At 37.0% G+C, this 26,758-nt stretch overlaps 1 protein-coding gene across 2 annotated transcripts; it reads right to left on the bottom strand.

The window, feature by feature from the left end:
- Window positions 1-605: 605 nt before the first annotated feature.
- Window positions 606-17,813, bottom strand: LOC103047820 (xin actin-binding repeat-containing protein 1). Of its 2 annotated transcripts, XM_049485855.1 has the most exons (8): window positions 17,678-17,813; window positions 17,115-17,244; window positions 16,175-16,235; window positions 15,510-15,944; window positions 13,892-13,967; window positions 7,282-7,427; window positions 6,887-6,928; window positions 606-5,455 (listed from the first exon to the last, which is right to left on the bottom strand). In XM_049485855.1, the coding sequence occupies exons 2-8, from the start codon at window positions 17,237-17,239 to the stop codon at window positions 965-967; spliced, it is 5,376 nt and encodes a 1,791-aa protein (XP_049341812.1). In that variant the 5' UTR covers window positions 17,240-17,244; window positions 17,678-17,813; the 3' UTR covers window positions 606-964. The 2 variants fall into 2 exon arrangements, with proteins under 2 accessions (XP_049341812.1, XP_049341816.1); XM_049485859.1 differs by lacking the exons at window positions 13,892-13,967; window positions 15,510-15,944; window positions 16,175-16,235; window positions 17,115-17,244; window positions 17,678-17,813 and adding an exon at window positions 10,792-11,072.
- Window positions 17,814-26,758: the final 8,945 nt, after the last annotated feature.

The following is a 26,758-nucleotide window of genomic DNA, read 5'->3' as shown; positions in this document are numbered from 1 at the left end:
GATGGCAGCTTTACACATCTTGGCTGGATTTTGTCAGTCAGATTGAGAAATTTCTTGTGCTCTCTTAATGTGTTTGAGAGCATCAGTTGTAAAGTTGTGAAGAGGTAGAGTTGGTATACAGTGAATAGCTCCATATGAGTAATGATATAATCCATAATATAACAATAACTACTCAACTAAATAAAAAAAAATACTTTGAGAAATGAAAGTCAGTCAATCAGAAAAAAAATCAAGAACTTTGAAAGTATGCTCAAGGATTTTGGTTTGTTTAACATGTGTAAGTTTACTACATGATTCCTTCCAGTAACATGTGTTTCTTAATAATCTGCATTACTATAGTATTAATTTCTAACAATGTTAGATAGTCGCTTACCTTGATTATGTAACCTAACAATTGAAATACTACTATGTATTTTCTTGGGAACGTCTGGGAACATCTAGAACCACAGTTCAATTTAAGATCGATCATTTTATTTATCATGTATATCATCTTTGGCAACTTAAATATTTTGAACTCTAGTTAAAAGGTCTTTTCCCTATTCACATGACTGGTACACTGAATGCAGCTACTACAGATCTGATTGCATTAAACACACCACACAATGTATGCAACACAGTTTATTTATTATTTATTAAATTATCATTTTCATATTTCCAATAATTCATGGACATAAAAATCTCTTCCTTATCAGTCATCTGTAAATTGTCTTGAAGTGAAGATCATTTGGAATGGGATTAGATGAACAGCAGAAATATTAAAAAAGTGAACACCGTAAAAATGTGTATTGCTTGTCATAGTTGAACCCATTTCAAAACAGAAGTACAAAAAGATACCTGATACGTTTTCCTTTTAACTTACACTAACTTTAAAAACAAGAACACTACACATTCCTAAACTTAAAACTAAAACCAAACCAAAACAAGTGCACAAAAGTTTAAATATAACACATAATAAGTATTACTCTTAGGATTCAGCATGATTTCCTTTGACAGAGGCTATGTTAATTCTCGGAAAAGTGACGACTTCGGCGGTGTCTGGACTGCTCATAAATTGTTTTCTGAGACAGGTGCTTGTTTCAGGCTGAGTGGTCATCACGGTGGAGGTTTTGGAGGAGTAGAACTTGTTGCCGAAGGAGTATGTTTCTTCATATCTCTCTCGGATGGTCTTGGTTCCTACGATTTTCTCCCTCTCTGGGATTGTTTGCACTTGCAGGGTGCTGACCTGTCTTCTTTCATTGGCAGGGCTGCAGCAGGGTCCCTTACCAATGCAGGAAAGTCTGCAGTCAGCAGTCACGTTGTAAGAGGTGGTAGACTGGAAGGTCTCTGGTTTCTGGGGGCTACGTTGAGGTTTTTGAGGTGCTGGTGGCTCTGTGTTCTTTCTGGCAGCAGACTGGATAGAAATAAAGGAAGGTGATGAAGGAGATCCTGACCTTGGTTTAGTTGCTGGAGGACTAAGCTCTGGTTTTGATCTCTCTGCTTGCTTTGCAGGTTCTCCTGGAATGCTCTTTGCAGGAACGTCTAGGTTATTCCCACTCTGGGCTTTTGGGGTTTTGCTTGACCCGATGCTTATTTTCCGTATATTTCCTGAGATAGCAGAACTACTCACATCCATCATGGACTCCTTAAACAGACCTGAGAGCCCAGCGATGTCTGAGTCGTTTTGCAGCGTCGAGACTGAATAAAGAGCCTTCTTGATGGTCTCCTCGATGTCCATAAGTCTTGACAAGGTTTGCTCTTTTAAAGTAATAATTGCAGCGCTTGCTTTTTCGAGGTCGCCGTACGCCACCTGCATCGATGACATCATCTCACGTTCGCTGACTGTCTCGGATCTTACCGCGTTCTTTTCCACCACAATGCTTTTGGGACTAAGTTGTTTCTGAGGCACAGCCCAATCTGGCACATTATCAAATATCTTTTGAAGGTCACTTACATGTTCCTGGCTTTTATCTTCTTCAATCTCTTCAACTTTGGAGAGGATTGTTTTTAGCTCCTCTTGCTTTCTTAACTGATCAAAGATTTCCAATGCTGCACTTGCGTTATCCCTCATAATCTCGTCCATGTGCACAGACAGCCTCTGTCTTCGTTCTTGTTCACTTTCTTTCCGTACTTTCTTTTCCCTCATTATCACTTTCCTCTCAGGTTGGTCCTCATGTTCATCGACACTTGCTTTACAGTTTATTGCGTTACAGTCGTTTGCGCTGTCCCCTGAAAGAGCATTTGCAGTAGAATTTTCTGCAGGGCTGCTTGTCGCCATCTTGATTCTTTTGGGTTTGACAGGTGCTGTTGTTCGGCCTGTCTTGCCTCCAAAGTTTTGCAGGGACGTTTGAAACCCTGGAGTAGCCTCATTCGCTGGGGAGTTCATTTGGCTCTCTTCTAGTTGTTCCTTCTCTGGAGCTTCTTCTGGAGCTACATAATTTCCTTCAGGACTTTGATGATGATTGGTGATGATGTGGCTCTCACTCTGTTGCTTGACCGTCTTTATTTGAACATGATTTTGTTCTACATGTTGTTTAACTACAGAGCTTGTGTTAGTGGTTGTGCACCCATGGATGCCTAATCTGTCTGAGCCATGATTTCCTTTCAAATGGTCTGGTTTTGGTGGAATGGCTGGCTTAGGTCCATGAGATTTTTTGCTTGCCTGTAGAGAACCCTGTGGGTGGGTTTGGTTATTCGGAGGGAGGCATGCCATTTGTGTTCTATTTGTAGTCTGTCCTTGACATGGACCAGTTTCAGCTCCTTCATGCTGTGCGTCAGGAGTCACCTGTCCAGACATGGGGGAGGAAATGCATGCTTGGTCTACTGAGTTGTAAATCATGTCAGTGGACTGTTTGACAGCAGTCTCCACATGTGTTATTTTCTTCTGCACAGTGCAAGTTTTTCCTGCGTTCCTATAAATCATTGCTGTTTTAAAATCCCCTTTTGAGACATTGAAACTGGATTTTCCCAGTGATTCAAGAGCTGCTTGCACACTGCCTCTTGTGACCTCCTCTTTTTCTTCAGGTTCATGTTCAGTTTCAGGATTTTGTGAGGACTCTACTATGTCCTTAATATGATCTTCCGTGGCTTCTGCAGGGTATTGGTTGTTTGAATCTACGCTTATGATTTGATCCATTGTTGGAGGGATGTCCTTTTGCTTCTCCCAAACACTTTGTTGAAGAGCTTTTGCCTCTTCTGTGGCCTGTTGTAAACTCAGAATGGCTGCTTGAAGGTTTGACAACTCATCATCTTCTGCAACATGAACCAGCTCTACCTGATGAACCCTCCCTTCGTCCTTTGAGTTTTCACTGGGCATATGATTTGTATCTTCTTGAGCATGTTGTAATCTGTCAGGTTCTGAATTTTCCTTTTCAGCAATGCAACTTTCAATCTCTGCAGGACTTGGAAGTGTTTCATTCCCATTTTCCAGCACATTGGCTGGTTCTTTAAATTCTTTTTGAACAGGTTTATCGGTCTGCAGAGAAGACTCAGCATTGTCAGGATTGGCAAACAAGGCTCGGATTGTCTTGAGATTACCAGGTGCAATAACATTTTGATCTCTTTCCTCAGAAGTGACTGTAAGGTCTTCTTCTGATTGACTTTTCTGCAGATTCTTGAGGTAGTCCAGTTCTCCCTTTTCAATGCAGCTTCGAAACAATTTGACGTTACTTGTCCTATTTTCATCAATTGCAAATAAAGTTGGGTCATCATCCAAGACGGGTGGTGGTGGGGTGTATGTTATGTTTGGTGTGTCATCACCCTTTGTTTTTATAAGAGTATCATTTTCATCCCCAGATAGAACTCTTCCTGGAATCACATCCTCTGGGATGTCTCTGAAGGTGTCCATTGACTGACCTTCAAACATTTTTCTTGTGGCTTTGACGTCTACCTTGAAGTTCTCCTCTTCAGTCGGTGCTTCATTTTCTTTTTCTGTTTGTGGTGTCACATCAAACTGTTGGCAAGGTGGTTCCTCTTTGTTGGTCACACCAGAACCAAGAAAAATCTGTGCTGTTTGACCTGTGTAATTATGGCCATCATGTCTAAACAGAACATATACCAATATCTCTATTGATCCCATCGCACATTGTTCTTCTTGTATTAAAACACCTTTTCCTACACTTGTCTCTTGACCAAGCAAGTCTTCGACGACCTGAACCATAACAGTTGTTCTGTACTCTTTGTCCTGGTTTACGGTGAATGGAAGTTGGTAAGTTGGGACATCTATGCTCTTGATGTCCACATTGCCTTGATCATCCTCCTTCAGAAAGGCTATACGTGAATTAAGATTCACTCTCGTCAAATGCTGAAGCAAGACACTCTTCATACTCATCATAATGGTCTCTTCATGTTCAATTTCTGGATCTTTATCTTCAGTGTAGTTGTACTTTGCCTTTCTCACATGGGCAGCCTCACTGGCTTCAATTAGGATACCATGGGAATGGATGACACTGAAGTTATGAAGAGAAGCTAAAGTCTTGCTCATGCTTTCTTCTACATTAGCCAATTCTGAGCCATTTTGCCAATTGATCCTGTCTAGTGGGGTTGACTCAAATATCTGGGCTCTGTTTCTCACATTCGCCTTTAGAATTTCATCCATTTCAACCGTGTTTACATTGGCGTTTGCGGATTCTTGTGTTCCCTTTTCAAACATTTCTTTGGCTTTAGATATGCCAAGATATGCCTCACAATCCTGATCCACATCTGTAATATGTGTAATGTCAAGTGGATTGGTTCTTTTTACACTGTCTGACATTGTTTGGCAAGTCTCAAAGTCTCTCTTTTGTTTTTGGACGGCTCCCTTTTCTTCATCGGACACAACAAGCTTCCTTGGAATCACGTCCTCCGGGTTCACATCGTTTGATTGGCCTTCAAACATTTTCCGTGTAGCTTTAACATCCACCCTAAAGTCCTCCTCTTGATCAAGTTGTCCGGATTCTTTTAGTTGGATTGGGTCAAACTCTGTGTGGGATTTTTGCTCTTTGCTAGTCTCAACAGAAGCAAAAAGAGACTGTACTGCCCTGTGTACTGACCCTTCTTCTGGCAAGGTACTTGCGGCTTGTTCAAACACATGTCCCCCTTGAACACTCTTGTCCATGCAATGTGTTTGTGTGTCCAGGGATTCCTCATTGTTGACAGCACCGTTCTCAAATATCCAGCGCCTCGACTGGACCTCACCCCCGTACGCAGTTTCTGCGGCTAGACTAGAGTTTAGTATGTCAGCCAACTCCTCGTCCACCACGTTGACCAGCCCTTTCAGCTCCGGACAAGTGTGTTTCAGGAGGCGCCTCAGCTCATACTTCTGACGTTGCTGGTACATTGTGGAGATGGCTTCTTTCGAAGGGGGAGGTGGAATGGGGGACAGGCTTTCAGCCCTGGAACAAGGTGGTGAGACGGGATAGGCTAAATCAGGTTGAGTTGAATCATCGTTTGACAGCATATTTTCATGTTGCTCAGAGTCTTTTTGTGCCACCTCAGCCATCTTTGGAAACAAAGTAAGAGGCGTTGTATTAGCTTGTTGTTCTAATGAAATACATATTGAATATTTAGCTTCCCTCCAAAACCCAAATTGACAAACTTGCATACGTACCATAATTGTTAGGATGCAAAACAACGTGCCATTAAAAACAGCATTCCGTGTTAAATGTTCCAACAGCAATTTCTTTCAGTTTCATCAGCCGTAATCAGCCTGGTGTTTTAAAATGGTTAGTTTGGTTCACACAACCAAGTGATAAAATATAACAGTTGGCTGTAGGTTAATAGAAAATCACATTCATTGCAACAAATTCAGAATTTTTACTTGGGGTTTACCAGCATTAAAAGTAGTAACAAGAGAGTTTAAGAAAGATCTTTTCACATGCAATTAAACCATTCCAGCAAGTCCAACCAAAGTATTGCATATTGCCATTGTAACACAAATATATTCATATCTATTTTCTTTTACTTTTTTTAAATTTATATGAATTTAACAGTTCTTTACATCGTGCCAAAAGTTCATGAAGAATGGACCAAGAGAAATGTTTTACAAAGACTAGTTATATAATATTAGTTAGAAAAGGTCTTCCGTCTTTTTTTGAGTGACAGTGGATGACATGCTCACAGGTTTGATGCAAACAGTGTTAAAGTAAGAACAATTTTACATGTACTAAGGTTTAAAAAAAAAAAAATTAAATACTCTAAAATTGTGTGGTGTGTATGTGTAAAGTGTGTGGTGTGTATGTGTAAAGTGTGTGGTATGTATGTATGTAGGTGTGTGTGTGTAAATGTGTGTGTATGACTGTGCCCAGATATGGATTGGCGCTCTGTCCTGGGTAATTGCTGTAGTGCCTGATGCAATCCTCCAGGTGGACGGTCGTTTCCGGTTGAGAGTACGCTGTGCGCTATTGGCTGCCGCTTCTCACTGGTGTGTGGAGTGTTAATGTGTAATGTGCTCGTGTGTAAAACGTGTTAATTGTAAAGCGTCCTTAGGTTTCTAGAAAGGCACTATATAAGTTGAACTTCGTTTGTTCGTTCGTTTAGTACATTAATGAATCATTAAACAAACTAGGTTAACTTAAATCTTAATTTAAGTTAAGATCTATGCGTGTTAGATGCTTACAGGTAGTTCACTGTGTTACTATAAGTAACATAACTCACACACATAATCAGTAAAGCAAAGTATGTGAGGAAATATTGGAGCTCTTCTGTAATTCTATAATATATGCATCAATAATAATTATATGCTTTATCCATGAGTTACAATCAACAGTTGGAAAATAAAACTACAAGGAAACAAATCACATTATATCCATCTGCATCTTCTAATTTATTGAAGTCATTATTGTGTGGTGAGCAGTTATTTTCTATTTTTGTTTTGGGGTTAATACAATTCAGTATAAACAGTAAAAACAAGCATGCATTTTTCATCTCTTACCCTGCTGACTCTTGTTTTGGTTGGAGAGACAGGATCTTGTTCCTGGAGAAAAGAACATTTGCATTACAAAATCTGTGGTCTATTTATTCATGCAATGATAACAAATGCAATTATTTATGGACAAAGATTTGTAACACAGCTGTATTGCAAAACTATTGATGGCGATTTCGTTGTGTTCATATTTATTTGTACAGCTTGGCCTAAAATTAACCCAAAAAAACAAATCTAAATCAAAGATATGAGCAGTTTCTGAGGGTTGATTTTATCTTCAGTGATTAGTGATCCTTCCAAAAATGCCCAGAATCCCATTTATACAGAAAACCCTGACTCAACATTTATTCCCTGATCCAAAGTTCACCAAATGCATCAGAAAAAAAGGAGACACAAGTACTAACTGGTTTTAAAAGGCTCCCTGTAGGCTCTGCAGCTGCCACTTTAGACAGATATAAAGCAGATATGGCTTTGACAGAAACAGGGGACGTGTCCTGGCCGTAGAGAGTGAAGCAGTCTCTGAAGTCTGCAACCGATTTCCTTTTATCATCTGCAGCCCAACAGAGAAATCACAGTCAGAATTAGATCAGATTTAATATTACGAGATTTACTACTGCATGATGGTCATTATATGACGTATAAAAAAGACGTTTAAAGGCTAAAGTAACATCTGTTCTTTGTAGCGGTGCTCCTGTGATACTGTAAACAGTGAGGAATGTGAGGGATTTATAGAAAGCATCGTTCTCTCAGTGGGAAGTGAATAGTCATGCGATTAGGTGGGTGATATATTTGTTGGCTTTTACAGATGACCTTATCCTTGACCCATAAAGCCGCCTGCAGGGCTGCTGGCTTAGACTGGTAAAGAGAACACGAAAAAATGAGAGTGGAGTGCTAGTGACAGTCTTATTAAAATCAAACTAGCCCTCTTTAAGCATGATTAGATGGGGTTCCAGGAGTTAACTTTATGTTTTTTAATATTGATAGGCCTGAAATGACTCAAAATTAGACTGTAAATTTTAATAATGTATGTCATTATATTGTATATTGAAAAGGCATTAATGTTCAAAGCTTGTTTCAAAGCTCACAATTTAAGGCACAATACTAGGTCTGTTTAAAGAGACCACATTTACAAACACAAATACATTCATATCTATCTTATTATCTCACTAATTGTATGAGCATGAGTCTGCTGATGTCACTTTCCTAAATAAGTATGATGATAAGTATCACTTCACATAAGGATAATACAGTACAGTGATTAGTCATCATATTTCAGCAGGGTCATGATTACTAGTCAGTTCTTCTTATAATAAAAAGTAACAAGAAAAGTGACAAAGTATTGACAAGCATAAAGAAAGGTTGACTGATTTTTGACTGATTGGAAAAATCCAATATACAAAGTTTTATATAGGTGTCACGTTGAACAAAATGTTTTAACAAAAGTCTGAGCAACAATGTTTTAAGTTGAGTCAGCAAAAAAAAAAAAAAAAATTACAGTCTAAAAATGATAAAGAATCTTTCTATATAACATTTAATTTACTGAAATAATCTGAATAATCTATGTGCTAAAACAAATAAATGCTATTCAATAAACATATCTACATTTTTTGGAAAATGAACTCTTCAGTTGTTCTTCTGTATTGTGAACCACCTATAGTGGATAGTTCTTAATGCTACTACTACTACTACTACTACTACTAATAATAATAATAATCATAATAATAATAATCATAATGGTACAATATAGCAACAAATAAGATTTTATTATCATAACGAATTTACCAGATGGAGGGAAAAAGGTAGAAACACAAACTTTTAGCATGGAAATGTTTCTATGGGCATTTTGAAGAATGTAAATTACATTCTATTTTGAGCAAGAGTAGAAACTCTTTGCATTTTTTGGGAAGTTTATTAAAGAGTATGATGTTTAGTTTTTTAAAACATGAGAAAGCATTAATTACTGATTAATGTTAATCTTGATTACTGCTTCCTAACAATATTTTTACATCATTAAACTGACTTACTGAATGAGCTTGAAAGTGCTGAAGTGCCATGATGTCCTTTACCAAATATGTATCCTCACGATAAGTGTCATGTCATATAATGATAATACGGTACAGTTATTAGTCATCACATAGCTGCTGGGTGATGATTACTAGTCAGTTCTTCTTATAGTGAAGTGAGCAGCTGCTGTGACTGAAAGTCAGCAGTGTGGTGTCTAGGGTGTGATGTAGCATTTGACCCTGTGTGTCACAGATACCAGAGACATTACTAGAAGACAGCAAGCACACAGACCAAATCCAGGTCAAATAACTCATAAAACTGCTTGAACTAATATTCTGTAAAGTCTGTACTTTTTATTTATTGCGTTGTCAGTAGAGGGTCATCTCCAGGAGAAAACTGTACATCAAAATAGAACGCTATGTTATTTATCTATATGCTATTTATAGGAATGGCTCCCAATAGATTATTTAGAGACTTTTATAGAATGGAATGTGCCGGAAAATGTTAGTTTTGTTTATTTATCTGACATAAATGTTCTCATTATAATTATTCATTTTGTAATTGTGTGATAAACATATTTATTGCACATAAAGAACTGCTCAGAACCACAAATAAAATTATAAACTAAAAACTATAAACTAAATTTTTTTAGACTTCCATCCATCAAAAAGCCAACCTGAAATCCTTAAGCCTCTTTCTTTAGCTTGCATGTTTTAGGATAGCTGTGACAACACTGCCAACTATTTATGTTCACACGACAGATTGTCTACAAAGATCATAAACAGCTACCAAACTTAGACATATTGCATACTGGCACCACCGGTCATCCATATCAGTGTGTTCATTTACTAAATAAACACAAACAAATACACTTATGTCTAATACACTTTTGCCTAACTGACATTAATTGGTGTGGAACCACCACAACCATAAACTAGTCAAAGCAGATTAGAAGATAATAGTGATGGTGGTGGTATAAAAGCTAGACACAATGTGGAGTTTTTTTCTTTTTCCTTTAAAAGTAAGGACATCTTATTTACAAATGTTTCTTCAAAGAAGTATCATCTAAAAAGTTTTATTATAAAATTATGTACAAAGTAGTTGTTCTATTGCTTTGTCTAATAAAAACAATTTTTGGTACCTAGAATTTTAGGCAATTGATAGCAGAACATAAACAATAATGTTCAAATGACTGTAACATTTAGACACAACGTTTTCTAGAATATAAAACTAATTGCGCTAAAATAAATTAACAGAAAAAAAGGTATTTTGGGTCCCTAAACATTTTTTTTTATTATTGAAAAACAAATAATTTAGATGTAAATGTTTGAAGCAGCTCCATATATGTTGACAGCTACAGAAAAATCCCTTAAATTAGTATTGTACTTTTTTGCATTTTGTAAAGGTGGTATTTTTCAAAGAATGGATAATATTCTGCATGTAAAAAATATTTATAAGGATCTATTAGTAAAATTTAAATATTTTTTCGTGTCTAGAAAGAAAGCTGTCCTTAAGAAAAAAGGGTTTTAAAAATAAAAGTGTGCAGAATGTATTTAATTTTATTTAGTAATAAAGTTTTATTGTATTTAACTGGGAAAATTTGACCTAAATAGAACTATTATTATGAAATATATTATTTACTGCAGAAAAAAAAATACTATATAACTTTTTAAAATATTGACTCAATAAATATTAATTCCTTCTGGTCAAAGGTATTAAAATACACATTGTACAACATTTTAAATTATAATTTTAAATTGTGAATAATGATGATCCCAAACTTCTGAACAGCAGTGTGGGTAATGAATGGTCTCAACATGTTTAAGGACACATTTTCCTGGCACTGTGATGTAATATGAAAATATTAAGACTTAGAAATATAAAATATGAAACTGATTGCTTGTACTCACCCGATTTCACCCCTTTCTCTGCTAATTGTTCAGTATGAATCCTTTAGCTAATGCTAACGTTGCTCTGTGTCCATCCAGCCCTGCTCCTCAATCTGCCACATTGGCTCTTAAGTGTGTGTCCTCTATGTGTGTCAATGTGCCCATGGCTGCCTGTGTTCCTGTGACAGCTGACCCTCTTAGCACCAGGCGGCTATTTTGGGAGGCCCGTGGCCTACTATTTCCCCACCAGGCTGAGTCAATCACTGGTTCTGGAGTGTGTAGTGCTGAAACATACCCAGTGTCACATCCCCCACTCAGCCCCGGAACCCACTTACACTTTATTTTTGGAAGGCCAGGTTTGTTCCTGCTGTGTTGTTGTCTGCTGTAGATAGCTTTTCTGTAACATGAAAGCTATGGCTAACTTACCATAATTAAAGATTGACTGCCTCTGTTTACTGAGATGAAGAAATATATAGATATCTGAAGTCAATGTGTGCATTTAGTTCTATTTATTTATTCTTTTATAACTTAACAGTTGTGTTGGAAAAGCTCCAGGACTGCTTCACTGTTACTCAATTCTCTTGATTTGTATCTATAGCAGTTTATGTCAGACCAAAAATAGAAAAAAATAGCGTAATGCAATTTCATTTGTAGAACTGACCCTGTTTTTGCTATTTTTACTATTAAATTAGAGTTTAATAAGAAAAAGTAACAGTGATTAACTTGAGTCTAAGAGTATAGAAGTCCTATACAATAATAAGGCTATTATACTGTTTGCTTGAGTATAAGTTTTGGCTACTCTATTTATACTCCCAAAGGTTCCTAAATGGATCATAGCTTAAGTGTAGGGTTAAAAAAACTTTTAAAGCATGATTATGTAAAAGTTCATCCTAAATATTACACATTCAAAATCATATTGATGATACACTGACCTGTAATAGTGAGAACAGCACCACTATCACTAATACTGCTATCGCTACTAGCACTATCGGTCGCTGATAGACATGTGTGTTTACTACATGTTTACGGTAGTGTTAGTGTGAGCCGTACAGTAAACGTTGTAGAAAATAACTTACTTTTATATTCTTTGAATATTAAAAACAATAAAACTGGAGAGACAGACACAACGTGAGGAAATAGCTCCTCCAGACAAGCTAAGCAAAGATTCCAGAGACTAATTTAAATTAATTATTATCTGTTAACAACACTGATAAATATGACCTGATTACAACTAGCTTGAATGCTACTTCTGCTGCATCTTATTTACAGCACGACTGTTTACACGAGTCAAATTCGTGTAAACAGTTTTAAAACGTTAGGCTTAAAAATCCAGATATTTTTTCGTTTTAGCTGAAAAACCAAAACAACACAATCTGACTGTTCTAACAGTGAAGGTAATCTGCTGTAATCAGTATAACTTGTGCTTAGCCCTGAATACTGTTTTTAAAAATATCTGTATATGCTGAACAAATTGCTTTTGGGGACCATTTCTTGTTGTACAAAGCCCTTGATGTATTTGTCTATTATTTCTATTGTACTAAATTTAAAAAACATGTTTCAGTCGCTAATTCTTCTCAAAACTGTGGTAAAATATTCTCGGACATCAGGCAGTGTATTCATAATCGTTTGGTGTAATAACTTTCTGTGAGAGATTTAAGATTTAAGTTTTAAATTTTACTCAGTACTGCAGGCTTTTCTCTTATTACATTTTCCTCCTAGAGTTTACTAATATATTACACATATATTACACAGGCTATAAAATACAACAATGGAGCAGTGAAGATTAATCCTAGATTTAAATATAATACAATGTTTACTCAAAACAAATAAATAATCAGTGCAAAAATCCTGTGCTATACATCTGCTACACACTAAGAAAAGTAAGTACAGATTTGTGCTTAAAAGAGTACAAAGCTTGTCGCTGGGGCTGTACCTTATATTGAGACACAAAATGTACCTTTCAGTAAATGTCCTTTTTTGTACTCATGGTTTTTGTGCCAGTAAAGATTATACAAATTATAAACATAATCATCAACTTAATATGTCTCAAAAACTTGATGATCCAAAATGTTCTGGCTTTCAAATATAAAATGTGCAAATAAAATATATATTGTTTATTAGTACAGTAATGCAGAATACTGAATGTACCTTTTGGCTGGTTAAATGTTACAAATTTGTACTTATTGCTGTTAGAAATTACTTTGTACTTCAGAGGGAATAAATCTGACCCTGTAAAGATCAATATTGTACCTTTGAGGGGACAATTATAAAGAGTGTACCTTTGAGTACAAAAAAGTACTCATATCGTACCTCTGTTTTTAGAGTGTATAGTCCTGACGCACAGCAGAAAATAGACTGCGTACAGGTTTATGAGACCACATTAACCAGTTGCTGCTGCCCTGCCTGAATGTCTAAATGAACTAAAATATGGTCAAATATGGTAAAAAAAATGCATATAGTACTAGTAGTACAGCCAGAACACAAATAGAACCTCACCATGACGTTACCTGTCAATGAACGGTGGCTGCAGCGTTACTGCTATCATCACTAACGCTACTGCTACTCTGGGTGTAGCATGCCAGTAAATTCCCTATGTAATGCTGCTGAAATGGGCAGGTAAACATTGAAAATGTGTAGCACTGTCTAATATGTGTCATATTTGTATAAAATACATTTTTAGTCCACATACTTCTTTCAGTGATGGCTTTATACACTTTATATCCCCCAGCTTGCCCTTCAAGTGTGGATTCATGTGCTAATTCTACTTCCTGACTGTAAGAAGGATATGACTGCCTGAAACTGATGTGTACTACTAGAGTATGTGGTATTTCATTACCTTTAAATATTCCTTGAAGCATACACATCTTATGTAACTGTTAATAAGAAATGTTCAGGGAAGCCAAAGTAGTTGTTTATTAGCATTATTAAAAGTAACCCTGTATATTTTAGTGATTCTCTCTTCAGTTACTCGATTCCATGGAATTACTAGGGCATTGTGGTTTAATTACACTGCTACATCTAAATCACTGTTCAATGTTTAACTAAAACACTTGTGACCTATAAAGGTTAAAGTACAAAACATCATAGAGGAAGAGGGAGAATGTGTAACTCCTGTACTCACCGTCTTGAGAGGATATTTTTTCAGTATAAACTCCTGTTATGGTCTTTCTTCTTTCTGGACGTTGAGTTTTCTCCACCTTTGAGGAAAAATGTGACGTGCTTTCTTTAAATCATAGTTTCTTTTCTTGCAAAAAACAATAACAGTTTAATTGTCCAGTGTTTTCTTTAAATAATAGTGCATAAACGTAGTGTATATTTAACCAAATTACCAGTTAAGAGTCCAGTTGCTACTCAAAGGATTAATTTTTAGCACAAAATCCTGTGAATTGAGTGTATTATTTGGAAGGTATTTTTGAGTTTTAGCCAACATGAAAGTCCAGTTTATGTCATGGGAGAATCAATGTTGCTTTTCTGAAGAACCTTTTAAATGATAATTATTTTGTTGATAAGAAGTACATGTGTGAAAAAATGCAATTATGGAAAGAAATCTCAAATAAAAACCTGTAAATTATTATTTTTTTGTTTTCAAAAATTTCCCCATATTTCCTTTCTAATTTACACGGACAATTACCCAACCCACTCATTAGGACTTTCCCTATCACTAGCGATGACCCAACACACCAGGAGGGTGAAGACTAGCACAAGCCTCCTCTGATACAAATGAAGTCAGCCACCGCCTCTTTTCAAACTGCTGCTGATGCAGCATTGGGGAGTAGCATCACAGAGCACTCGGAGGACAGTGCAGTGACTCGTTTCTGATACATCAGCTCACAGACGCCTTGGGCTGAGTGACATCACCCTTTGCAGTGATGTGGGGAATGAAAGCATCATCTACCCACCCAAAGCCAATTGTGCTCTCTCAGTGCTCCAGCAGCTGATGGCAAGCTACATGAACAGGATTCGAATCGGCAATCTCCTCAATCATAGTGGCAGCGCTTAGCCCACTGGACCACTCAGAGACCCCAATCGTTTTTTTTTTGTTTGTTTGTTTTTTACTTAGAAATCATCTTCACATTTACAAATCATTCATCTTTACATTTAACTACAAAACAGGCTCTTTTATGACAGTACTCTTTATAGTGAGAACCCTTTGTTCCACCCTTATAAAAAGCTAAATAGGCTGGCAAAAGTCACGGAATTGCAGTATATACAGTGAATTGAGCATGCAGTCTTACCCAAGGGGATAATTTGGGAATGCTTACACATGTATAAACTGTGAGGTGTTATCATGTGAGTTATCAGTGAGTTCAAGGGAGGCCTGAAAGTGGGTGGCAGATGGATGGGGTATTCTAATTCTTAAGTTATTTGAGCATTTAACATTCTTTGATCTACAGTGTCAGGTGTGTACCGGGAATATGCCATAGAAGAAGGCATTACTTCCCACAGTGGACAGCGCAGTGGGTGGTAATAATCAAGACCTGGTGTACCTAGCATTATTGTCTGTGCGAACAAATAAACAGATAAATGACTCTGGCAGAAATCACATTCACATTCAGTGCAGAAGACACCACACATTATCCCACAGGTCAGTGCAGCATTCTTTAGCTTCCATTGGATACAATATTAGTCCTAATGACTTAACAAACTCTTACTGTATTTTATTCTGTAAAGTGTATCTGGTAAGTGATGTAAATTGAAATGTTAGCTAAATAAATTCTCCATACATTTTGATCACTAACCTTTGAGATTGGATTCTCCTCTTTAGGTGGTAGTCTTTTAGTGCCTTTTGACTCCGTTTGCACTTTTGGCTCCTCAGTAGCTTTATGATTAATCCCAGCATCCTCTTTGAGTAGGTTATTATGTAGCTGATTGACCTTATTCGGTTGTTGGGCACTCTTGGCCTCCTGAATGCTCTTGGGTTGTGGACTGCTTATGGGCTGTTGAATGCTCTTGGTCTGTTTGGCCACCTTTGACTCATAGAGCTCTCTGAGAGCACTTGTGCTTATGCTTTTTTGTCGAGGAAGGATTTCCATAGACTTACTACGAGTGAGATTTGAGTGGCCGCCAAAGCTGGACCGAAGCTTTGGACTCTCCTTGGTTTCATTATTCTGCACCAGAGTGTCCAGTTTGGTCAAAGACTCTGTCACAGGAATGGGAGCAATCTGCAGAGTTGACTGCAATGAGGAGAACAGGGGCAAAAAAGAAAATTATTCCAGTTACCATTTCTGACGCTACTGCGTCATACTGAAACTACTGCTTTACCTGACCTTAGTGTTACACAAATGTGTAGTTATGTCACACCTAATGATGAAAGTTGAGTGCTCTGGTTTGATAGTTTATCCTATTGAATGTCATTGAAGCACTGTACAACACTGAGTGTAAGATTAAAAGTCACAAATGTCACCTTTTGCTTGTTTTCCACTGGATCTGCTTTAGTTGCTTTTCCACTCTGTGAGTTCTGATATCTGAAGAGGGCAAAGCAACACTAATCAGATACTGCTGACAATATTTAGAACCCTTTATATTTAGTCACCTCATGTTCTTTAAGATTTTACTATCAAAGATATAATGTCTATACAAACTTTAAAAAACAAATTTAATTTGAAATGCATTAATATTTTATTCTACAGAGAATATCTAAGGTGTTTAACACTTACTTCTCTGTACTGAGACATTATATTATATTATAAAAATGTTATAATACATATGATATTAAGTATTTGAAAAAAAAATGGTTGTCCATGAACATATTAAATTATCCAAATTTACAAAATGTATGCATGTATAAAAATGTTATTGAGTGTTGATGAGGGTAAGGTTAACTAATTGCAGAATTATTATTGATTCTAAACAAAACAACAAATCTGGTGTATATGTTTTTAAGTTTTATATAAATACATAAGAATAATTTTTAGATTAATAATGAATCATTGACACATGTTTTTCAAAGACCATTTTAATTAGTATCCAAATGGTTCTTTGAGTTACTCTGCATAAAACCATAGAATTTATTAAAGAATCATTGCAAAATTGCGTAGGCTCCAGAGAAAACGTCAACACAATATGCAGATATAGATTTATCTGAATATGTGCGATTTTCTTTACACTTGATCACTTACTGCATCTATCAGGACTTTATCTGGCATGGTGTCTTTAATTATTAGGCTAAATATTGGCAAGTACTGCATTTATAATAACGGGTACTGTTTTTGTAGGCTTTAGTATGGAGTTTTCAGTGTTTCAGTTTTTTAACATCTACATGTTTATGTGAAAAGTAAACCACTTGAAAATCCTGTTCCAGCTTTGGACAATTTGATGTGAGAATAAATGTAAACAGTCCTCACTGGGCCACGAGTTGAGAAACAGACTTCCTCTTCTCTCTGAGTCCAGCCTCCGTCCAGGACAGAGAATGGTCATCGCTGACACTTCTGAGAGACTGGGCCCTCCTCAGGTTACTCTTTACGTCCATTTTCGCTACACACACAATGGAACAGACTCTGTAAATGACATCCTATCACATGACCTCATCTGAAGTTTCTTCTGAACCTAACACCATTATTACATACAAAGTTCTTCACATTTTCAATCTTAGCTTTTTAAAATGGATCAAAATAAATATGCAAACTTTAACCAGTTCATTCTGCTATATTGGTGTCACTCATTCACATTCAGCATTGATTCACATTAATCATTCAGTAAGAAATCAACACTGCAGCAGGACAGCAGTTAGCATTAATAGCAAAGATCATACTTAACAACGCTGTGTGGCATTGAATTGATGCATATTTGCAATATTGCATTAATCAATACACTATCTCTCACATAGTAATTACTATATAACTATGTTTTCTTTATAAAATATTCCATTTGATTACATAAAACTAATGAAATAAGTGAGTTTTTTTACCTTAGTTAAAAAAGGTGTTTCCTCCTCCACTCAGAGCACTTCATACAGTTGATTCACAGTGCATCACGAGGTGCACACACACACACTCACTCCCCATAGAAAATCTGTGGACAAAGTCCTGCTGCTTTATTACCTCTGACTTAGGAACTGGTTTGATAGAAATGTCTGTGGCAGATCAGATTTTGACTGCAAATCATAGCCAATAAAATACATGATGATCCTTTTATATAATAGGTGTGTGCATTTTGTGGCTTAGAGAGGCATTTATATAGAGAGTTTATATTTATAAGTGTGAAGAAAGTTTAAATACTGTAAGAGTCCTATAGTTAGGTTAAGGGTTCTTCATAGATCCTCCATTTTTAAACTATTAGAAAGCTCCTCACACTTGCAGGTGTCATAAGTAAAATTGATTTTCTAAAGAACTGTTTACTGAAGGCATCTATAGGGAGTCAGGCGTGGTTCCTCTATGGCAGGGGTGACCTTTCTTATCGACTTAGGACTAGGTGCAGGTTTTCATTCTAGCCAAGCAGAAGCACAGGTGATCAGAAAACTGATCATATGATTAAAGAAGTGGAATCTGGTGAGCTGCTCGTTGTTTAAAATGAAAACTTGCAGCCATACTGGCCCTTTGCAAGTAATATTCAATCATTCAATCAATTGATCAACCTTTATTTTGACTTAATTTCATTTTAAATGTGTTTTATATTACTCTATGACTGAAACCATTGTTGTTATGAATACTATATGTACATATTGAAGTTTTGTGCAAAAATATAAACTGTGGTAAAACTCTACTCTAGTTGTATTTAAATCTGCTTCTGCAGATTTCCGAGATCCAGTAATTTTTTACTGTTTCTCTAAACATGCTTTAGAATGGATGATATGGGGCATAATTTCCCCCTGCAGATAAATCGCTTTTTAGACAGTTATCCAGGCTCAAAGTAGCTCCACACCTCATTGGTAGAATCCGGAGAGCCCTGACATTTAAAACGAGGCATTTGGAACTTTAAAACTGCACAAGAAGCTTTTGAAAAAACACCACTGTTTACAACCCGTAGTGTAACTTAATCTCCGGGTGCCACCATCTTAAGGTAAAGGTAAAGGTAAAGTTTTACACTGGGCTAGAGCTCTCCTTTAAATATATGGCCCTGTGATGAAGTAGGCTATACCCCTCTTCATCACCATAAAGACTATATTACTTACCTGTGTACACTCATGCTCAGCCTGTTGAGACAAAAGGGTACTACACGTAACTCAAAACCTTTTACTTACCTGGGTGAGTCCATCCTTGCAGAAGAGAGGGGGAGTGTGTACCTGTAAAAGAAAGGGAAGAAATGTGAATGTGTATTTTATATGTACATTGAAACTCGTACAGATTTCAGCACTTACAAACTGATTAGAGTTTGCTACTATTATTATTATTATTATTATTAATATTGTTATTCTTATTATATCATAGTACCATGTACTTGGTGTATCATTACCCGGTTCTACCCGTGTGAGAAATGGTATGTTCATGGGAGGGGTTAATGGTATAAAAGGTGTACTGGATCTATGAGTAAGGGGGGGGCAGATAGTTCGGGATATCAGCTATGAAAAGAAGCTCTATACGACTGTATAGGAGATAGACCTTATTCTCTGCGTGAAGAGATTATTTTGTGTTTGTTTACTTTTCGTTTTCTTTTCTCGTCAAGTACGTACGCCTGTAAATTTGTAAATATTAGTGTTGGTGTGTAAATAAACGGTGTCGGATAAACTGTACCTCCTTGTTGCCATGGTTACTGGCCCTGCTTCTGAGCGCTCGCCCTACACTACCCATAAAGTTTCGTTCTGTCCTTGCTGGATATGAATGCGCTTTATCACAGGCCCATAAGAGTATACAGTAGCACTTTTTTATTGTTTGCTGAAGCTCTGCTGAGACAAATATGACCAATATGACTAATGTGACCAATAGATTAATGTACCCAGACCAGTGAGTTATTAAGCCTAGTCTTTGGATACACAGAATTTTAATGTAGGATTGATTGGAAAATATAGTCCACAACTAGGCCTAATCCTTGTCTGGAAACAGCCCCTTGGAGTATAGAGGGGAATACAGATGGGTTAAACTCTAAATCACTTGTATGGTGCTGTCTAAAATATAATTTTATGACTAATAAGAAACTAATACATATGTACTGTAGTTGCAAGGGGTTAATCATCTCAGCACTGTGTCATAGATGCTGGAAATTGGTCTAGTAGTAAAAGCCTGAAAGAGTAATACGCTTAGTGATTCAGTCCAGACTGAGGGGTAAAGTGCATGTGGTGCTGCTGATGCCTCAGCTGGCTTCTCTACTGGGGTCATGTTCCCAAATGCCCTATTCCCCTTTAGGGTCCAGGGAGAATGAGGTTGACCTTGCTGTGGTCCGTTATGGCCCCCTGGGTCATCTGCCTGCCCTCTTCGTCCACACCTGCAGTGCAGGGGCTCCTATTAGAGCTAAAAGCAGCCTGAGGACTGTGAGGCATGTTGTTGTGTCTCAGCTGAACGCTATCTATAGGATAAGAAGCTGTAAACAAATTTAGCACAAGCAGTTAGGACTCCAAGAGGTGCAGGAGCGTTGGAAGTAACCCATTCATGCTCAACAACTAAATTTAGTATGATGGGGACACAATACTGCACAATTCATTATAATGAAATGCTGAAGTTGTGTATATGTATAACCTGAATGAAATATGATTCTATTTCTAATTGCTGACCCATCAGCCACATCAATTACATGATTCTATTACCGCTTGAACACAAGGCTTTCTCCAAGATGTAAAGCAAGTTTTTTTAAACTCATCTTCAGACAGCGAACATGATTGGAGGAGAGCACTGTCAATTCAGTTACAGCTGACAGGTGCCCATATACTGAATAGCATCACACTGAGTGATGGATGGAGATGCAGGACCACCCAACACTCACAGAGAAAGTGGGGGCAATTTCGTTATCTTGTATTCCCCCTTGGGAGTCTGTAGATTCTGTTGTTTTGTTAGATATCAGTAGCCCCATGTGTCCAAAACACTGAATTTATTAAAAATAACTAAGCTCTGCTTTCCTCCCCCCACACACCTATGATTTGCTCTGTTTTGACCAATGACCAAGCTTGGTAAGAATTCATTAAGAAAAAAAGATAACAGACTGTACTAGACATTTAAATAATTTGACTATAAGACTTAGTGTGTATAAAGAACTGAATAATTCAACATTACATTTTGGATCACACAACATTATATACATAACAGACTGTTATTTATTTTAGTTTAATTAATTGATTTTTAGTGCATTACGTTTGATTCTCTGTTCTGATTATTTAATTATTCTGAGCTATTATTATTGAGCTTGTCACGTCTGGTGCTAAAAGCACTCCTGTTTTTTATTGTTTGTTCTACCTAATACAAAGTGTGTCTATCTCTAGTCTCTGTTATTTAGTGTATGACCTTGACTTTTGTTTTTTTCAATGCCGATTTTTGCCTGTTCCTCTACTATTGAATTTACCGTGTTTGACCTGGACTGTTTGACCACTCATCCCTCACACGAACTGTTCTCCCTCCTGCCTTCGGGAAGAAGGTACCGCAGCATCCGGTCCAGCACGACCAGATTCTGCAACAGCTTCTACCCCCAAGCCATCAGACTCCTCAACTGCAGAGACTGAACTGATGGTTTTTCTGTACATGCACACACACTCTTACCCCACTTACCCCAGAAAATGGAAAGCACTAAAAACCCTACTACCTCACTGGACTCTATTGCACACTGTGTAATAGAGGTAATTACTACACCACTGGTCTTTTTTGCACACTTTTTGCACATTGCATAATTTGCACACTGTCTTGTTATTTATTATTCTTTGTCTGTATTGTGTTGTATTGTCTGTCTGCACTTTTGTACTGTTGCACTATTGTTCTGTCTACACTGTGTTTATGTGCACCATGGTCCCTGGAGGAACGTTGTTTCGTTTCACTGTGTACTCTGTATATAGCTGAAATGACAATAAAAACCACTTTGACTTTGACTTTGACTTATCGTTTTTGCCTATTGGATTATCTCTGCTGCTGGCTGTCCTGTGTATGATTCTCTGGACTGTCCCTGTTTATGGTATGCTTATGTCTACGTGGTTCCTGTTTGCTGTTATTACCCTTATTCTGTTTTTGACTAACCCTGTACCATTGTTTATTTTTAATAAACAATATATCTGCATCTGTACATGTCTGAGTCCTGTCCACACTATGACAGAGCTGACATTTCTTATGATAGCAATGTTGTATGTAATATTACTAGTTTTTTTTTTTGGAAAAAGCTTTAGAATTTTAATATAGCATTTTTTTTACTTGCCAAGTCATAAATTTCAGTTGTGCACCAATGTGGGTGACGTCAAGTACCCTTTTAATCATATTACAGTATTTATACACTTGTACAGTACTAAAGATAATTAGCTTCAAATATCCTTGTTTTTAAGCCAAAGTCAAATTACAGGGTCAGCCCTGAGGGTTAAGTTCTTTGCTGGATGGCCAAGCAATAGTGATTTATTGTACCTGTGATCAATAAAACAGTGCTTTAACCCCTGAGCCACCACTGCCCCATAATTGCCAGCAATAATAGATTTCAGCCCTGTTCAGACTGATTGGGACACAATTGTATTACATGTGTTACATTGGCTAACAATTGATTTTAATGTAATCAAATTATTTGATTACTAATATAATCAATAGTGACAGTCTATCACATGTACTATTACTCGTAATATTTGACACTAAAATAGTTGACAGTCTATCCAGGCAACAACTGCCTGTAACAGTGTGTCTGTGTGAGCCTGCCTGGCCCCTCATTCCTAAAGGGTTAATAGGGGTCAGTATGAGACACGCATTCATTCTGTCAAAGGTTTCATTTTGTCTCTTTAACACAGACTGATCCAGTGTCAGTTTACTGTAAAACAGTACATTTTTCTTTATTTACTTGTTGCATAAAGTTTCTTAAAACTATCCCAATCCTCTTCCCGATCTCGCGTGAAACACGCATGCTTACTTTAGGATTTGGGAGGTAAGTGCAGTTAAAATATACAGAGGGTTTAGTTGCTGTTTTTGAGATAATTTATCTCAGGAAGTGATCAGCTTAGTGAACAGAGTTGCATTCATGGCCTGTTTTCTGAATAGAACATGATAACTGTATTTTATTAAAGCTGCAGTCCAGGTCTGGATCTGCTTCATTTCTCATCCATAAACAGCGTGGAACTGTGACTATTAGAACAACAGCCGTACAAAGGCCCTATTTTAGTGATCTATAGCGCACCGGTCAATTGCCCAATGCTCAGCTGAATTTAGGGCGTTTTTACGTAAGCAATAGTTTATTAAGATTTTGCTCTTCATCCACCACTGTCATTAAGATAACTCAATTTATTTCCAAACTGAACTGAAATTTCCTACTGACGTTCATGATCACAGAACCTTGACTGTCTGCCATGTACTGATGGGAGAATATCACCCCCTTGTGGGCCATTTCATGTGTGCTACATGTTTTTTACAGCCTTCACTTTGGCAGTTGGCAGTTGTGGACTAGCTTCCTGTCTATATCAGCATGTTTTTATCCTTCAAGCTGATAGGCTAAATCTGTAAAATTGACATTTGTTTATTTTTACTGAAGAAAGCAATACATTAAATATACTTGATTCTACATAGACCTGTTGTGATAATTACATTATCACTTTATCATAAATGTAAAAAGGGACCATATTAAAATTGGTTGCTGATCTTGATTTTATTCATTGTATTTCTTTGCATGTTTGATTACATACTATTACATTTATATGTAATATATACACCAATATTTTAGCCAATAATGACACTTCCATACACTCAGAGAAAACTGCGGCAGATGAAGAAGAATATTCCCAAACTATAAAGAATTAAAAGTTAATTGGCATTTGAAAGGATACGATTGCTTTATTATGCTACTACATAATAGTTTTATCAGTGACATTAAATTGTTTTAAAACTACAATAATATTGTTTATTGCAATAATGTCTGGGGTCAATATATATCATAGGCCTAACACTGCATCATTTTTATATTAAAATACATTACACCATCACATTGATTACCATTATTTAACTGAAAGATAAAGGAAAACAAATGTTCTGGTTAGAAGTGTGTTGATGTGAAACACAAATTTCTCCTTTGAGCTGTTGTAGCTGTTCATCCTGCATCTGTGCTCTTCAGAACTAAGTGTGTTTTTCCATTAAAGTGACTGTTCTGCTGTTGGGGATCTGTACTGTAGGTCCTTGTGGAGGGTTGGGGGGAGGGGTCAGTGTAAGGAGTGTAGTCCTCCCCTTTGAAATCTCTCTCTCTGTGGTTCCCGAGACAGTGCTCAGATGAAAGGGAATAAGCGATGCACAGCGCTCTTCAAAGCCTGAACTCTGCACTGCTCTGGAGAAAGACAGCGGGGAGAGCTGCCTTTTAGAGACCCCCTGCCACGGAGGGGAGGCCCTGCCTCCAGCCTGCTGAACACAAGTGGCAGTCACCAAGACACACACACACACACACACACACTGATAAAGTTAACCCATTTCATGATTCACACACTGCTCACTGCTACTGTGTGGAGGAATGAGAGATATCAAAGTCTTTACATTCAAAGCTATCTGTGTATAAAGGCTGTTTTCACTTTCAATAATAAAAATATCATCAACAATAATTTAATAAGTAGATTATTGTTTGATTTTGTTCTAAACAATAGTTGTATTATTTTTTTTTTGTGGCCAATAATTCCATGTAGGCTTTTGACCTACCGTGACCTTGACTGGGAAGAAGCATGTAAATTTGCACTGATGGATGTTATTACTGATGCAGTTATGTTTTATATAGAAATCTATAAAATTACAGTCACTCCATAAATAGCATTTTACTGGGATTGATGGATGTTTATTATTACAGTTTTTCTGGATTGTTTACACACAATTTCTGGTACTTGAGACACAATGTCCACATCATGTAACTTACGCACCACCCCCTTGAACCAGTTCTGCTAAACTACAAGCACAATTCCTGCTTTACACTCAAATTGCAGTTCTAAAAAAAACTTTTTTTTAAAACATTACATACACAATTTTCATGAATAAAATCTCCTGTTTTCACAAGGAACACACTGTTATTCAAAACTCTAAAGTGAATTACCCTACTATGCACACTGACTGGTCACATGGGCAAACACCCTTCACACAGGTTTACAGTCAGCATTGAACTCCCCCCCCCCCCCAAAAAAAAAAAAAACCACACACACAGGTTGGCATGATTCGCCATAAGACTATAGATACTTTGAATAAACTGACCACAATCCCTATTGCACTGATGTCAAAAACGGCTCTTTCAGACTTTTTAAAATTAATCCACCCTGATCAGACTTCAGCACATCTCCTCCGCTTGTCTTTGGACTGTTGTTTCTTTCTATTTATTATGCCTCTCTCTCTCTCTCTCTCTCTCTCTCTCTCTCTCTCTCTCTTTCTTAGCCTGTAATCTGTGTTCTTGCCTGGTCTGTTTAATTGTGTTACATGTTATACAAGTGTCTCTCAAGAAGACAGATGTCCTGTATGTAAAACACATTTTAAACCATTCTGATTCTTATTATTCCATTACTGCTTTTGCTTTTATTTACTTTATTCATTACCACTTTCATTATTTCTATCAAACTTAATATGATTATATCAGTACAGCTGAATATATTAGACCTATGTGGCTGTATAGTGACTGTTCATCAATAATGTATAAGTATTTTGCCCAGAGGAAGATGTCCCCCTTATGAGCTTTGGTTTCCTCCCGAGGTTTCTTTCCTCAGCTCTGAGGGAGTTTTTCCTGTCCACTGTTTAACACTTGCAGTTCTATGTCCAATGTTTTATGTTTGTAACTCTTTGTCCTATTAACAGAACTGTAAGGCTGTTCTGTGAATACATCATCTGTAAATACTATAAAACTATATAAATAAATTAGATGTGATTTGAACAGTAAATAGCCATAAACCGGCCTACAGATTCTTCAAGTTCAGAGGTTTTCTATCAATTCCTGTGAGGCCCACCACTATCAACAGTTCTGTTTAAAGCTAGATCCCCGCTCTTCCAGTCAGTCTTGACTGGAAGCAGCCTGGGGCTGTAAGGGTAAGTGCCTTGCCCCAAGGGACACCAACAGATGGTCATATATTGCTGTCCAGTTACTGCCTAGCGCTCTCCAGCTAGTCCAGGGCTTCACCCCTCCAGCTGCTGGCCTGTTTCTCTTTCCTCACAGCCAAGCTCTGCTGCCCTCTGCTTCAGACACTGGCAGCTGGAACACAGCACTGATGTCTGATATGTTGTCTGTCCAACACACTCCAGCTCATTCAACATTTCTCCTCTAATAACAGCCTCTACTCTTGAGGCAAGGCTTTAGGGGCACTGCTGTATTGCTGTGATGACAGGTACTGATGTTAAGTGAATAGTTCTAGCACTTCAACCTAATTATTCCAAAGAATCCAGAGATAACAACTCTACTGCCCAGGCCTCTCTAGCTGACCCATGACATTTAGCACGGTGACCTTAGGATCTTGTTTGACTGCTTTAGAACATACAATTTAAGCTGTTTGCACTGTGAACAAAACGTAATTTACAAGTTAGAAGGAGTCAATTTAGAAGAGACGTTTTAACACTTTTGGAAGTACAGTGTATCTAACTAGCAAATATACACAATAATGATAAAACTGTAGACGTGAGAGTGAAAGCCTGTTTAACAGGTAAAACACTAAATACAAAACAAATGTAATGTTAAGAAAATTACAGGTGTAAAATTTATTTTGTAGATTTCAGACCTCATTTTTTTCATCTGGTGTACCACCTTGAGTACCACAGATTGAGAACCACTGTGATAAGGCATGCTTTATGACAAAGACAGCATAATTCATGCTAGATAAATAGATTCAGCTTAGAAATATTAAGTAAAATATGAATACATTCACAGTTATTGATAGCACTTTTTGTTTTCTTACTTTCTTTATTTCATCGTTTTAGAAGTCAGAAGTGAATAAATATAAATATATTTTTTT

Source organism: Astyanax mexicanus, chromosome 1 (genome assembly GCF_023375975.1).
Source record: "Astyanax mexicanus isolate ESR-SI-001 chromosome 1, AstMex3_surface, whole genome shotgun sequence".
In the NCBI taxonomy this organism is placed as follows: Eukaryota; Metazoa; Chordata; class Actinopteri; order Characiformes; family Acestrorhamphidae; genus Astyanax; species Astyanax mexicanus.
This window is presented reverse-complemented; position numbering and strand designations above follow the sequence as displayed.